Source organism: Sphaeramia orbicularis, chromosome 10, assembly GCF_902148855.1.
Source record: "Sphaeramia orbicularis chromosome 10, fSphaOr1.1, whole genome shotgun sequence".
In the NCBI taxonomy this organism is placed as follows: domain Eukaryota; kingdom Metazoa; phylum Chordata; class Actinopteri; order Kurtiformes; family Apogonidae; genus Sphaeramia; species Sphaeramia orbicularis.
In genome coordinates this window covers 5,805,729-5,822,117 of record NC_043966.1, presented here as the reverse complement: position 1 = coordinate 5,822,117, position 16,389 = coordinate 5,805,729, and the positions used below count along the sequence as shown (strand labels likewise).

At 39.1% G+C, this 16,389-nt stretch overlaps 1 protein-coding gene across 3 annotated transcripts in view; it reads right to left on the bottom strand.

The window, feature by feature from the left end:
• The window catches only part of LOC115427347 (transcription factor COE3), a 242,335-nt gene that overhangs the window by 71,362 nt on the left and 154,584 nt on the right, over nt 1-16,389 (bottom strand). For 2 of the 3 annotated variants that reach the window (XM_030145872.1, XM_030145874.1), the window contains exons 7-9: nt 12,902-12,983; nt 11,030-11,147; nt 3,214-3,347 (exon numbers count right to left, since the gene is read on the bottom strand). In XM_030145872.1, the coding sequence (XP_030001732.1) occupies nt 3,214-3,347; nt 11,030-11,147; nt 12,902-12,983 (334 nt within the window). The remainder of the gene's footprint in view (nt 1-3,213; nt 3,348-11,029; nt 11,148-12,901; nt 12,984-16,389) is intronic. The other variant, XM_030145873.1, reaches the window with a different exon arrangement.

Below are 16,389 nucleotides of genomic sequence, written 5' to 3'. Positions count from 1 at the left end.
ACACACTAATAATGGCTACCTGGGCTAATTAACAGGCTAGCAGACAGACCATAGAATTCAATGCATATTAATGCTAACGTCAGCTAATGCAGCTAAGTTACTCTGGTTATTGTAATAAATCTGTAGTAAACTTCATGACAGAATCCTCTGACTCCTAACTCCTTAAACACAAATGCAGAGCTGCCCGAATAAGTTTTATTCAATTAATTAACACTCTGGACGTCCGAGTCGAGAGCTGATGCAGATGCACAAAACGCCCTTAAAGGAGTGATTTTGAATGCACGTGTAAATGACAACCTGAGACACAATACTGTTAAAATGCACATATTTTTCTTAAAGGAGTGATATTTTGCTTTTTTAAATGGAATTATGCATTTTCCAACATTTCCCTGTGCTCTCCATAAACTGTAAATGCTCTGCTTGGGTCTGAATTCTTCATTCATTCAACTCCACAGGTCCATCTTCAACCCTATTTCTGAGTAATGACACCAGAAAGGTGGTTTGGAGCGCTGGCCCTTTAAATGCACATGAGCCACTTCAGGCCCCGTCCCCTCCTGGTTGTTGACTGTGCTTTTCTGTCCTGTTCAGCCACTTGTATTCATTAATACAACCAACAAGTGAACATTTTAGGTAATTGGCTCCAAGTTTGGACATATTTTCAGTTTTTTCTACAACCGCTGCTGCTGATAAACAATTATGTCGTACTCAGAGAAATGTTCGTCTGAAGTCTGGACCTTATATGTGCAAATGTTGTGACGTAACTAGTTATAGAGGTAATAAATTAAGCAGGAATTGAAACAGGTTGTAGAAATCCACTCAGTTTTTTCTGGAATGAATATAAAGATAGCTTTGCAGCACATGGAGGGTTCAAATTCAAACTGTATGAACTATTAAGGTCCAAATACACAAATAAATGAACCACAGACTAATAAAAGTGGGTTTAGAGAAATATGAGCCCTTTAACTCTTTAACTCAGAACTTTAAGATTTCTTATTAATGAATGAGTTATATAACAATGTACCCTCCATACAGTTTTCACAGAGCGGGAAATTAACTATAAGAGACATTTCAACATGGGCTCTATGGGGACTGACTCACTTTTAGCGCCCCTAGTGGACATTCAGTTTACTGCAGGTTTTTCCACTTCTGTATCAGCTTCACTTTTCAGCCCTCATTTCCACTTGTTAACAATATGAGAAATCTAATGTTACTTTAAACTCATTTTTGATTATCGTGTGTAATATTTTTGTGTCTGAAACCTATACAGTCTGTGAAAAAACCTCCAAAGCCTCCTCAAAATCTCTGAAATGAAGCCTGGATTCACATTGGCACGTCTCAGAGTCAGAGCTCATAAAAACAGGTTGAGATCTGCTGAAAACTTCCTGCGATCTGGGTCAGCCTGCAGTCTGTTTTCAGAGGGATTCTGGGCTTTGGAGTCCGTCTGCCGCCGTGAGACGCCTGTGATCAAAGTGCTGCTGATGTGTGGAGGTGTATCTGTCTGCTCACGCCTCCTTCCCTGCCAGGTGTTCTGCTCTTCTGGACCCGCTTCAATATTTCATGCAGCGCCGTATGCCGCCGCCTCCTGCGCTACATCTACATATTTTCGGGGACACGCACATCCAGAATCCAGATGCAGGTGTTGTGTGTGCGTGGCTGAATGTGTGTTTAACAGATGAAGATGGAGAACGTGACGCTCAGAAGATGCAGCTGCATTTGTGGTTTTTCTGTGGAAAGAGTCAGCTGAGCTCAGGACCACGCTCTCATTGGATATAGATTCCACCGGACTCAGACCTTTAGGTGAGGTGAACAGAAACACGTAGGCCAGGGATGTCCAACATACGGCCCGTGGGCCAAAAATGGTCCACCAAAGGGTCAAATGTGGGATGAATTTGTGAAATGCAAAAATTACACAGACATATTAACAGTCAATAGTGTAATCCTCATTTTAGTTCAGGTTCCACATACAGACCAATGTGATCTCAAATAAAATACTATCATAATAACCTTTAAATAATAACAAATCCAATTTTTTCCCCCCTTTGGTTTAGTGCAAAAAAAGTAAAATTACATGAACATTTACATTTACAAACTGTCCCTTCAGAAAAAAATGTAATTACCTGAATAAATATGAACAAACTAAAATGTCTTAAGAAAAATAAGTGCAATTTTAATAATATTCTGCCTGTTACTGAATGTTTTGTGTATTTGTAGATCCACAGTGATCTGCAAGTTGTAATGCACATGTGTAAAAGACAAACTGAGACACATTATTGTTAAAATGCACATATTTTTCTTAAAGGAGTGATATTTTGCTCTTTTAAAAAATGGAATTATGCATTTTCCAACATTTCCCTGTGGTCTACATAAACTGTAAATGCTCTGTTTGGGTCTGAATTCTTCATTCATTCAACTCCACAGGTCCATCTTCAACCCTATTTCTGACTCATGACACCAGAAAGGTCATTTTGAGCGCTGACCCTTTAAATGCAAATGAGCCACTTCAGGCCCCGCCCCCTCCAGGTTGTTGGCTGTGCTGCTCTGTCCCATTCAACCAACAACTGAACATTTTAGGTAATTGGCTCCAAGTTTGGAAATATTTTCAGTTTATTGCTGACAAACAATTGTGTCATACTGGAGAAATGTTCGTCTGAAGTCTGGACCTTATATGTGCAAATATCGTGATGTAGCTAGTTATAAAACGTAAGAAATTAAGAAGGAATTAAAACAGGTTGTAGAAATCCACCCTATAAAGATAGCTTTGCAGCACCCGGAGGGTTCAAATTCAAACTGTATAAACTATTAGGGTCCAAATACACAAATAAATGAACCACAGACTAAGAAAAGTGGGTTTAGAGAAATGAGCCCTTAAAGATATTTCATGTTATTCAAATTTTTTTAAAGGATAGTTGAGATTATTTCGAAGTTATTGAGTTATTTCTTTACTGGTCCGGCCCATTTGAGATTAGGCTGAATGTGGCCCCTGAACTAAAATGAGTTTGACACCTCTGACATGAATTAAAGGAACATCCCCGAGGTTTTACATGTTTAATAACTCCAGTTGTACATTCATGTTTGATCTTGTGTAATATTTAATAGGTTTCACTAAAGCTGTAAACATCAACAGAAAATTCCTTCACAGAGTTGAGGATTTAGCTATAAAACGTATAAAACTGAGGGGATATAATCAGAACCAGGAGCCCACTCATCGCTCACCTCGCTCCACACCAGCATGGTCCCGAAGACCACCTGCAGGCCGTCGAAGAAGTTGTCTCCGATGAGGATGACGGTGGCGCCGCCGGTCGTCCACCCCTCGCTCGGACTGATGGCTTTGATGCAGGGCGTGGCTGCTTCGGAAACACAGCGAGAAAACACAAACAGAAGGTCAGAAATTACACCGAAAAGAGGGAAAAAGGACAGACAGAAATGTCCGACAAAGAGTCAGGAGAAGGAAGGAAAGCAGTGGTGTGATTTTTAGTCCAGAAAAGAATAAAAGGTGCAGTTTGAGGAAGTGTCGATAGTTTCAAGCTGCGACTTAATATTTTAACAATCTGTTTGTATGAACTCCTGTCCTGTAAATTCTAGCTCTGTGGTGTAAACTGTGCTAAAGAGTCTTGTCGACATGAGGTTTAGATATTCTGATGTGGGTGGGTGAGACTTTTTCAATGTATTTTTTATTATAATTTATTATTTTTATTCATTTATTTAAGTGGTTGGTTGCTTGATTGTTTATTTAAGATATTTGAGGTTGGTTTATACATTATTTATTTATAGCATAACATATTTATCGGATATAAACCAACCAACTAACCACCAAAACAAACTGCTTTGTCACTTCTCAGAGTTTATTTTGTGATGAAACACTGAAAAATATAAAAATAAATATATACAAATATTAACAGATGAATCAAAGAGTCAGAAAGATGAAGATAAAACAGAAAACTCATAAAAAGTAAAAAAAAAAAAAAAAAGTACAACAACATGTAAATGAAAAAAGTAAGATACACAGAAATAAAGAAAATTCATAACAACAGAGCTGTGGACTCAGGAATCAGTGAAAAAAATGGAGAAAAACGCCTTTGTAAAGAGATGCTTTTATGTCAAATATTTAAGTATAGTTAAATTTATTCCAATTTTGATTTCATATACCTAGTATTTGGAACCAATATTCACTTTTCAAGTATGTGAAAGGGTTCGTTAAGCATCTGTGTGTTATTTATACAATAAATTACATAAATTTTTCAAATCAGATTTTATTTTTTTTGTGTGTGTTTTTTGGCCCTTTGTGTTGATATAGTAGGTTAAAGAGAAAAATAATAGGCAGATGAGATAGGTGAAGTTGTGTTGAAAAAAAAAGATACTAAACATGGCTATAATAAACATTTCTTTATATAGTATAAAAAGGCAAAATCAGAAGTACTCAAAAAACGGCCAAAATAGGCTCAGACCACTAAGGGTTAATCTTTAGCTGCAAACAAACTACAACCAAGTATCTCCAGACTTGAGAGAAAGAAACAAAACAGAAAAACCAGAGAAGGTTAAGAGAAAAAAAACGTCACTTTGATGCATCTGCGCTGCTGCCATATTGGATCAGAAAAAGAATCACCTTTGCACCATTTAAGAACGACTTTCAGACATTTCGGAACACTCGATGACAGACAAAGCATTGAAGACATTTAAGACAGTCAGTTAATTTATAATACTTTCTCTGTTTTTAAAATTTTTTTAATTTTATTTTTACAGTTCAATGTCTTTTAATCTAATCTTGTATTTTACTCTGTTATTTTGTTTTTTATTTATTTTTCTGTTTCAGCACTTTGGTCCACTCTGGTTGTTTTAAAGTGCTTTAAAAATAAAGTTGGATAGGATTACCAGTGTTTTGTTAGTAATCCTTATTTTCAGCAAAATAAAACAGATTTTTGTAACTCAACAGAAAGTTAACGTATCTCCAGTGGAAAAAGGCGGTTGGTTACTAAAGTCAGAGCCCAGTTAACTCCAGAATGTGGTCTTATCTATGACTTCACAGACTTCAGCCTGTTAGTCGAGCATTATACATGCAAACTGATTGGTTTTTCCAGCGCCACTCAGATCAATAAGGGGCTCCACAGAAACAGCGTCTCCGAGATGACTAGACGTTTGTCCGACAGTCAGACAGGCGCACCGAAGCGGACCGACAGCCATTTTATTGGGAAGGATGATGTGCGATTCCAGTCACTGCACAGGTTTACTACTGTTTACTATCAGGTCTGATCTATTAAGGCTCAATTAAACGTCGCTGTTAGTGCAGAAATCTCCTCCTCCGACCGGTTACTGGCAACAGGAGCTGATGGAAAAAGGCCACGTGAACAACAGGCTTCACACCGACGTGATCAACTGTCCACGAAAGTAACTTTTTAGTTACTAACTTTATTTTAGCAGCAAAAACTGAACCCAGTCGGCTTAAATAATATATCAGATGTTTTTGTGTCCTGAATCTGTGCAGTTAAGTCAAAAAGACCAAGGTTTATAAAGATGAGAAAGGAAAGGAAAAGAAAGGAAAGGAAAAGAAAGGAAAAGAAAGGAAAGGAAAGGAAAAGAAAGGGAAGGAGAGGAGAGGAGAGGAGAGGAGAGGAGAGGAGAGGAGAGGAGAGGAGAGGAGAGGAGAGGAGAGGAGAGGAGAGGAGAGGAGAGGAGAGGAGAGGAGAGGAGAGGAGAGGAAAGGAAAGAAGAGGAAAGGAAAGGAAAGGAAAAAGAAAAGGAGAAAAGACTGAGGACTGAGGAAAGGACTCAGGAAAAGAAAGGAAAGAACAATAAAGGAAAGGACTAAGGAAAGACAAGTGAAAAAGGAAAGAGTTGTTTACTTCTTCAGCTGTAAACTCAACTCTCAGGATGTTCCATCATTTACAGTGAAGGATGCACATCTTAACCCCTCCCTCCTCTCCCTTGTCTCTCTCTCTCTCCTTCCTCTCCTTCGTCTCTCTCCCTCTCTCTCTCTCTCTCTTCCTCCTCTCCTTCGTCTCTCTCTCTCTCCTCCAGTTCTAACTTCTCAAACTCTGAGTTTCCAGAGGAAAGAAAAGAAGAAGTGACAAACGGAGCAGCTGCTGCCGAGGGTCGATTGTCATCTCCTTATTAATTTCCCTCTATTGTGGCAGCAGTAAACAAACAGTCCGATGGGTTTTGGGGTGGATGGGGGGGGGGTTGGGGGGGCTGGGGGGGGGTTCACAAAGGCGAGGAACAGGCGGCGGAAAGTTTAATCGGGGGGAGCAGAGGGAGGGCTGAGGGCTGGTGACAAAGCCGGGAGCAGATGTTGGGGCTTTTATCGGCTCTGAAAACATCCCAGTCTGGATGAGATGAAAGGCCCGAGCGCTCCTCTGTGGGCTGAGATACCGACAAACAAAGGCCCCTTTTGGCCCTTACAGGACACCGTACGGTCCGCCCGGCCGCCTCCGAGCGCCCACACGAAGAAGCACTTGAGCACACGACTGTTTAAGCGCTGATTTATGGAGCGTCCTCACTGTCTCAAGGTGTTTTATTTGTGGGAATCGGTGTGTCGGTGTCAATGACAGATCAGTGTCAGGGAGCGTTTGTTTTATCCCCCTGGATGCCCCACACAGGTAGGGTTCCCCAACGCACAAACGCAATCAAACTTTCTGACTTTGTTTCCTCTTTGATCAACAACCTTATCGGCCCGCGGTGCGATAAACGCCGCTCGTCTGGCGCTGCAAGTAGGTTAAACCAAACGAGACAATTACATCACCGCAGCCTCCAACTTAAAACGAGTCGAGGGAAAACGCGAAGGCACTTTCCCTCCACTTGGTTTAAAGTTGGAGGCCAAGAGAGGGACGCGACGGCTTTTTGATGTCTGAGATTGTTTGAGGGTTTGTTTCATGCCACTTTACGTCTCAGGCGGGTGGAGTGACAAATGAGAATTTTCAGAAAAGTTAAGACAAAAGTATTTTAGGATTAATTTTTCATGAGCAAAAAGTTTCACCTGAGGAAAGAAAAGGAAAGGAAAAAAAAGATGCTCCGATACTGTAAACCCCACCCATCTGGCATTCCAAGTAGGTTAAAACAAGCAACACAGTTACACAATCTCAAACTTTTAATGAAGTCTGGGGAAACTGCACAGTTAGGAGGTTTGGTAGATGAGGGAAAGGAAACTGTGGCTCACTGATGTCAGATCAATCAAATAAAAGTGTTGTAGGGTTTGTTTTAATTTCCTGGATATGTCAGATGGGTGGAGTTTGCAAAGTTAATCTTGAGAATGTTCGACTGTCACAAAATTTAACTTAGAGTCAGTTTAGTTTTACTTTTCAGCCACTGAGAGCTTCAGCTGACAGTCTGTAAAGCCCTGATTCAATAAACCCCACTCCTGTGGTGCTCAAAGTAGGACAAAACCAACAAACTCTGCAGTTGCTCAGAAGTATCTGGAAGAAAGAACTGATGTAGTTTCCCCGGATCATTTATGTCACACTGCTGTTGTAGAGAAGAGAGCTTGTTTTGATTTCCTGGGCATACCAGATGGGTGGAGTTTGTGGAATAAGTCTTGGGAATCTTAAATGTGGCTTCGCTTTTGAGCCACTCAACACTATAGCTGACACTTCCTAAAGCTTTATAGCATAAACTCCACCCGTCTAGTGTTTAAAGAAATACAGAACAAACAAACCTCTGTAAAAACTCCAATCTACAAAGTATATTTTGGCCAAACTACAGCATAAGCTGTTTTTTTTTTTTTTTTTGTCAGGAATGGAGGATGTTCCAAGTTTCTGATGTCCAACTGTTTTCTATTTCATTGTTTGTTTTAATCAGCTACGTGTCCCAGACGGGTGGGGTTTACCTCAGAAGATTAAGTGATGATTTGGGAAAGAAAGAGACAAATTATTTGAAAGTAAGAGTCAGCGTAGTTTGCTTTTCTCTGAAGATGGATGGCAAATTGGTGACATATATGAGAAACATCATTTTACAGCTTACTTTAATTTCCTGCATGTGTTGAATGGATGGGGTTTGTCAGAATATCAAGCGTTGGTAACATTTCTAGTTTTTCAGCCACTGATATTTTAACTGTTACATTTTTTTAAACTTTTGTCAGATCATCATTGTAAATGAGAAGCTGTTCTCAATTGATTTTACCTGGTAAAATAAAGTATTAAAAAAATAGATAATAATAATAATAATAATAATAATAATAATAATCTCCACCTGTCTGGTGTTTGAGGTGGTATGTCCAAAATGCGTTCACTTTTCATGCTACATAGTCCAAACTGTGTTTTATGGTTTGTTTTAACTTTCTTGAACGTGTCGGATGGGCGGGGCTTGTCTCCCCAGGTGTGTCATGGCAGGTATTTATGAGTTATTGTTCCTTTCTAAAGCTTTTATTTGATCAACGACACTCATCTCTCAGTGCTCATTTAAAAACCCCAAATTTAATCGTAAAATTTGAGGGAAAACTGCAGAGGTTTAGGAGGTGACAGGAGAAATGTACTGGCCTATTTATACCTGAAGGGTTTGTTTTACTCAGCTGGAGGTGCTGGACGGGTGGGGTTAAACATAATGTGAGAGAATCAGTCTGTGGTCTATTTTATCCATTTGCCTTCAGCTCTTCTGATTTTCTCTGAAACCTGATGTGGTTAAGCTCCACCCATCTGGCGCTCCCGAACACGGTGAATCAAACGGACTGATGTCATCGCTCCTGGAAAACGCCACATCGAGGCCGGAGAGTTTTATTAGAGCGGGGACAGGGTGAAGTGGTATTAAAGTTTACAGCTTTAGAGGAAATGTTACCAGCGAGCTCCAGGACTCGGAGTCCGGTTTCAGCGTGTGAAGTTTACGCACGTATGAGGCATTTTATTTGGTCGCTGTGGAAGAAGGGAGCGTTTGTTCGCCGGTGCGGGACGTCCAACGGGTACACGGGCCGGACGGAGGCGAACGGCGTGCAGGTGTACGGTTTCAAACACACCTGCCAGCTCTGGTTTTGCTCTGAAACATCCAGTCCAAAGGCTGGGCCGCAGGAGAATTCATTTGGGTCGCCAAATAAATTCACAGTTTTTCTTCCACGTAGACTTTATTTCAGATTTCGAAGTTGAGCCGCATGTGTTCATAACGACATCTGATGTGGATTAGACCTGGAAATGTGTGTTTTTATCTTAATCAACAGGACCACCAGGATGCTATGAGTTCTATCAGTGTCTTTGTCTGGTGGATACGCTTTAGTTCTCAGGTCAGACTTAAAACCAGGGGGGTCAAACATGCGGCCCATGGAACAAAACCGGCCCACCAGAGGTTCTGAATCTGGCCCATGGGGTGAATTTACAAAGTGCAAAAATTACACTGAACATATTAACAGTCAGGGGTGTTTTAGTTGTATCGTCGTTCTTGTTTTTGTTCAGGTCCCACATACAGACCAATATGATCTAAAATAACAGCATAATAACCTATAAATAATGACAAATCCAAATTTTCTCTTTGTTTTAGTGCAAAAAAACCCATTTAATTCTGAAAATATTTATTAACAAACTACCCTTTAACAATAAAATGCAAATAACCTTAAATGTCTAAAGAAAATTAAGAGCAATTTTACTAAATGTTTTGTGTCTTCGTAGATCTAATCTGTAATGTACATATGTAAATGATAAGTTGAGACATAATACTGATAAAATTTCTCCTTCTTTTCAAATGTGGATCAATGATATTTTGTCATAAATACAGATGGAGAAGCTCAGGTCTTTGAGGACATGTTCTGTGAACACTTTCAAGTGCTTGGACTCTTGCATACTTGGAGGACGTTAGATTGGATTGAGGATTATATCTGCGTACCAGTGACATTCCTCTGCCCCTCTGTCTTTAACCTTTGGGGGTCTGAGCCTGTTTTGGTCGTTTTTGAGTACTTCTGATTTTGCCTTTATATACTACCTAAAGAAATGTTTACTATACCCATGTTTGGTATCTTTTTTTTTTTTTCAGCACAACTTTATCCATCTCATCTGCCTATTATTTTTTCACTTTAACCTACTATAAAAACACAAAATACCAAAAAACAGACTAAATAAATAAATAAATAAATAAAAGGCAATTTGAAAAATGTATATAATTTATTGCATAAATAACACAAAGATGCTTAACGAACCTTTTCAAAGACTTGAAAAGTGAATATTGGTTCCAAATATTAGGTATATGAAATGAAAATTGTAATAAATTAAAACTAAACTCAAATATTTGCCACAAAAGCATCTCTTTACAAAGGCGTTTTCTCTGGTTTTCTACCCCACTCCCGGTCCTCCCGGTTTCCACATCCGGTTCAGGTGGGGGTCATTCTCACCCTTACCTGTAATGCTAATGCAGTCTATGGATTAGAATCCACCATTTTTTTCCGTTTTGAAAAAGGACAAAAAATAATATGAATATCAGAAATATAATCCCCCCCCCACCTCATTTTCATAGTTTTCCTCACGTTGGTTTGCTCCGAGTTCAAACCGTCATATCTCTGGTTGTTTTTGCTCTATCAACATCAAATCAAAAGTGGGAGAGTGTTTCTAGTCCACCCTTTCAAATGCAGTTGTCCCCAGTGGTCTATGGGACCAACTTCTGATGCTGCGACGTGTTGAAATGTGTCATGTGGTTGAATCACGGGGCTGTGACCGTGGACCCCTAAGAGTTAAGTAAGGACTGGCTAGTTAATTAAATAATTAGTTTTTACACACATCTGAGCCTGTGTTTGTGTTTTTGCGTTTCAACATAACTGAAAACTGCCAAATACAATGTTAAAAAAAAAAAAAAAAAATTGATAAAATTCCTTGTTTGTCTTCTGAACATTCATCTTTTTCAGGTTATTCAAATCTTTTTTGTTTGGAGAGTTTGTAAATGTAAATATCTTCAGAATTAACTGCCATTCTTTTTTTTTTTGCACTAAAACAAAGAGAAAAATCTGGAGGTGTCATTATGGAATCATTTACCGGTTCAGCCCATTTGAACTCAAACTGGGCTGAATGTGGAACCTGAAAGACAATGAGTTTGACCCCTCTGCTTCAGACCCTCCTGTCGCCCCCGAACACCTTACCTTCAGAGGGGTCCAGGCGTCGGGCGCGGCGGCCATGTTTGGAGTTGTTGTGGACGAACATGTTGTCGGACACGGCCAACACATGACCGTCCACGTTGACTGTAGTGGAGACCACCACCTGCACACACACACACACATTCAGACCCGGGATCAGTTTCATGGAGCCGTTTCAGACTTGTCTATAACATTAGATCATACTTTGGTCTTAAATCAGTCGACAGACAGTTTCACAGAAATGAAATCTGGATTGTTTTAAGTAGACTTTATTTCTTGGCTGACGCTGTGCCTGTAGACGGAGTGTGTAACGTTCTTTCACAGGACTCCTGTAGTAAAGTATCAGCTCTGAAAACCAGGATAAAAGGTTCTAAAATCAGGTTTATCAGAGCAGGATATGATGTTTACACGTGCAAACATCAAAAACCCATGTAGATGTGTCCAAGTTCCCTGACTTTAACCCTTTCATGCACAGTGGTCACTCCAGTGGTCACTCCAGTGGACAGTTCTTCTCCAGCTGTTCTCTTGTATATTCATGGGTTTTGATGTTTTAGTTCCATATCAGCCAACACAGTGGACACTGATGCACCATCCCATACACTGACATTCAGACCATTACTGTCACTTTTCTGTTCTTGATAAACCTGATCTGCAGTGACATGTTTAAGTGTAAATCAATTGTTATTTGTTAGACAAGAAGGTTTTTTTTTGCATATTATCTCCATGAAGCAAGTAATTACTAGCATTAGAATATGTTAAAATGTGAGAAGACATCAGATAAGCAGCATTAAAAATGTTTTTATTTCATTGTTTTCATATCACTTTCTGATATTGGGTTTTAAACACGTTTCTTTACTTCAAAAATTAAATGCATGAATATTTTTGTAACTCCATAGAAAAAACAAACTCGATTGCATTGTTTTTTTCATGCCTAAGGAGGAATAAAAACACTGAAGAAAAAAATCTTGACTAAGGTTCTCACAATTCATGCATGAAAGGGTTAAGTTAACTGGGAATATCCTGAATGTATGCAAGTCTGTCAAGTACTAGGGGTGTGTATTGGCAAGAATCTGGCAATACGATACAAATCGCAATATTAGGACCACAATACCATATATAGCGATACATCATGATACTGTTAACAAGGCAATATTTTTTTGTTTGTTTTGTTTCATGTAAAGACACCCATCTAGTTTTATACTCTTTTAAAATTAAATTCACAGAAAATGTAATCTATTGTTCTATATCTGGATACAAAATGACCCATAGGTTCTGAGATTTTCTGTGACACCGGCCTAATTCAGTGACTCCCTGAGGAACATTTGACTGGACCCGCTTCCCTTTTATTTCCTTTTCCAGGACTTTATAACTTTCTAAAACCTCCTTAATAACTTAAAAATGTCCAATGGATCCATGGAGATTCCTAAAGGCACATAAAACTTTACCAGAAACGGTCTGTTTGGAGGCTTCTATAGAACGTGTGGTTCCAGACGTAGTTCTTCAAACCACGATGAGTAATGAAAACTCAAGAAAATAACGAACTCTAGATGTGAAAAATGTCTTCAGCTGTTTTTAAAGATGAAAAGTTACTTAAGCCACAACTTTTACTTGTGATAGATATTACAAATTAAGAAAAAAAAAAAACAGAAACAGACAAAAATACTGATAAAATCTCAATTAAAACTAAGCATGTTCATAAATAAAACTGGAAAACTTCATTTATGTTCGAATTTACACAACACTGAAAATAAGTTAAATAAAAATAAAAATGATGAAAATGCAAAACCTCTGAAGCCTCATGAAGGACTTTTTTTTTCTTTTTTGTAAACTCTCTAAACCCTGGTCTGATGTGTCAGGTGTGGAGGTTTTCGGTCTTACCTGGAACCTCCTCATGTCTCGTGGGTTCCCTGCGTTTTTCAAACAGTTCTGATTGCACTTGAGGAAGAACTTCAGGAAGAATCTGCAGGAACACAGAGAAGAAACATGAGCCTGAAGGAAACGTATCAGAGGCAGAGTTAGAGGCAACAGGACGGACGTTTGACATCAGGTTCAGGTTCATCAGGACTTCACTCTGATCGTCTAATTAAAGTCAGTTGGACTCATAATTCCCATAATTCACTGCTCTGCTTCCTTTAGTCTGTAGAGAACATGACTCTTATGTCCTCTGATGAGTTCACCAAAACAACATGTAATCGTATATAAACATATGAACCATTAACTGGAGGATTAAGACGTTCATCAGTAGGAAGGGAAGGGGTTGCACTCGGATTATTATCATTCAAACAGAAACATAATCTGTCCTTAAGTATCAAACACAAAACTACAAAGTTCATAGTTTCCAAATAACTTGAATAATTCATCATGTTCAAATAGTTCAAAGAGAGGCCTGTTGGATTTGTGTTCCCAAGGCCACAGAACACCACAAGAGTTTGATTAATCATGTTATTTATTAGTTCAAAATGATTTCCTCAAATCTAGAACTCTAGTTTTCTTTCTTTCTTTCTTTTTTTTTTAAAATTTATTTATTTATTTATTTATTTATTTATTTATTTATTTAATAGGATGATTTTTTTCCCTCTACATATTCTGTCCTCTAATTACAAGAGTGGCTGCTTATGCTGCATTCCAGAGTCCTGGGAGGTCGAATATATCTCACTCGGAGTTAACTACATCCCATCTCAAAGTATTCCAGCTGATCCATGTTGAACATAAACGACAAATATGGAGATCACAAATCTAAACTGGACATCTGCGCAAAACTTTACCGATATTTACTAAAGGTCAAAAAAACAGAAATGCATAATGTCGATTTTTCCATTAAATCACAAATGCGATGATTTGTTTATTTATTATTGCGAGATGACACGAGAAGTCATTCCATAAACATGGTGACAAATGTAAATATGGTGTTGATTTCCAGATATATTCATTATTATTATATATTACCCATCTGTCTCATTCTAAATTAAAATATGATTGGGTTTCCTGGTGTGTCCACACATACTGCGACATGTTTCTTCTTCTTCTTCGCTTGTTGTAACGTCTGTCAACATCCGTTTTTTTAATTCACATGACTCTAGTTGCAAAAAAAAAGGTCTTTCCATTGCAGTTTTGTGTGATATACCATTTGTGCTACACCCGAAAAACCACCTCTTGCCAGCGCAAAAATTTTGAATTGAAAAATGAGAGTTTTGGCGAAATTGTCGTTTTTCCATTGGGTAAATTTTTATGTGCAAGTTATATTTGAGCAATTTGAGGATCAATGGAAAAGCGACTACTGTTCTCATATATGCAAATGAGATGGAAGATGCAAAATGATGGATGAGCTAATTACACATCGTGAAGTTTCTTTTCATCATGAACTTGCACACTGTGCACGCACCATTGTTGTGTTGATGTCACGTTGTAATTCACGGTGAGGTCGGGGCACTTCGAACCGGCCCCACTTTGCAACTGGGACCTCCAGTTTGGACAGGCGATCCGGTGCATTTTACCGAGTTGGATGTCGGAAACCTCCCATCTCCTAGAACTCCGGAATGCAGCATCACTCCCACTTAATGCCTGACAAACTTTTGCTGTTGTCTCACTGGCTGCCTCACCTTCAGTCCAGGAGTATAAATTAGTGTCCTCCTCTTTTTTCGTAACACCCTGAAGAAGGCATATGCCAACACGAGTTGGTGTGTTTTTAACTCCAGCCCCAATGAAATAATCTACAGGCCGTCATGAAATAAAGGCTTTTTACAGTTTTTTCCAACCATGGGAGTGCCTGGACTTCTGCTTTTTTCCCCGTTTCTTTCATGTCCTCTCCATGAACACCTCTGGTTTGTCTAATACGAGTAGCTCCCTGTGAAATTGTTTTTTTTTGTCTTTTTAGTTCACCATGTGTTTCTCATTTTAACGGAAAGTCCCATAAAACTACCATTTAAATGCCTGTTATGATTATAATCCAAATATGACAATGTCCCTCCTGTTATCAATAAGCAGTAAATATGAGGATGTTAATAAAAAACTACAGTTCTTCTACTGTTCATAGTCAAATGCAGGAAAATGTTCAGTTTTATTTAAGTAAATATTGGTCAGTAACCTTGTTTTACTCCAGTTTTATTGATAATTCATGATTTAGGTTCATTTTTCCGTCTCCATAAACTCAAGAAAAAACATGATTTAAAATAGCTTCTGTCGTTAAAACAGTGCTTTGACATCAACAATATGCAGTATTTATGAAATAAAGTAACACTAGCATATTCTCAACTTTACAACTTTATTACATAGTATAACAGGTTGCATTTATGAACTTTTGCTGAGTCAGAGGTCCACAAAGTTTGAAAGTTTTGCATTTTACTGATTGATATACTATTACTACTACTAGAAATACTACTACTACAACTTATAATAATAACAGCAGTAATGACAGAATGTGAAAACATGACAAATTTCTCCTTTTACCAGACTCAGCTCATATATTTACATATTTTTACCTTTGCCATAACAGTCAATCAGAACTGTAAACTAAACTTTTTTTTTTTTTTTAGTGTTTCTTTATGTCGTGTCCTCAGATGGAATTATCATTCTTGGCGGCGTCCTGATAAAGACAGCCGACACTTCCTGCAGAGTTATGTCGTCTCATTAGGAGCCGCCTTTTGATTTTTCCTCCTGCATGTCCGATGTGTCGCTCGCCGCGTGTTGATTTAGGGCGATTTTTACGGCAGCAGAGGAGTATTGATTGTGAATGGATCTGAGTGAGGACCGGCAGTAATAACCTGCAGTTTGGACGAGGACAGCGGGGCGCGGCGGCAGCGGCGGCGCTCAGACTCCTCGCCATCCAGTCAGAATGGATTGCCACCTTAATGCATTTCCCACTGCCTTGTAATCTGCGCACATCCATCTCTCGGACCATCAGCCTCGCCCCCTCCGCCCCCCCACCCTGATGGAGCGCTTCCTTTTTAATTGCCACATTATCACAATAATAATCCGGGCAGTTAACAAGCGGCAAGGTCGCAGACAGACATGTCACATTAACCACGAGATAACCTCGGCAGAATACCCACACCCGACTCCTCCACTCCTCCTCCTACTCCTACTGTTCTGCAAGGCATGCTGGGAGAGCACCGGGGGGTTAGAATGGGGGCTCTCATCGGCATCGATTCCACCTCAATAAGACTGTAACACTATCCTTAAAAACACACAGCGAGGCACATTAAGGACAACTGCACCGGGTTTTAGCTTTATGTGCATTTGTTCGCTTAAAAACAAACTTAGTTGCTTTTTGGTGGTTTTTATGCTGGATTTGGAGTTTTCTGTAAAGGATTTTGTAGGAAAAAGGCTTAAAATGACAAAAATGACGCTACAGTTGCCCCTTTAAAAAG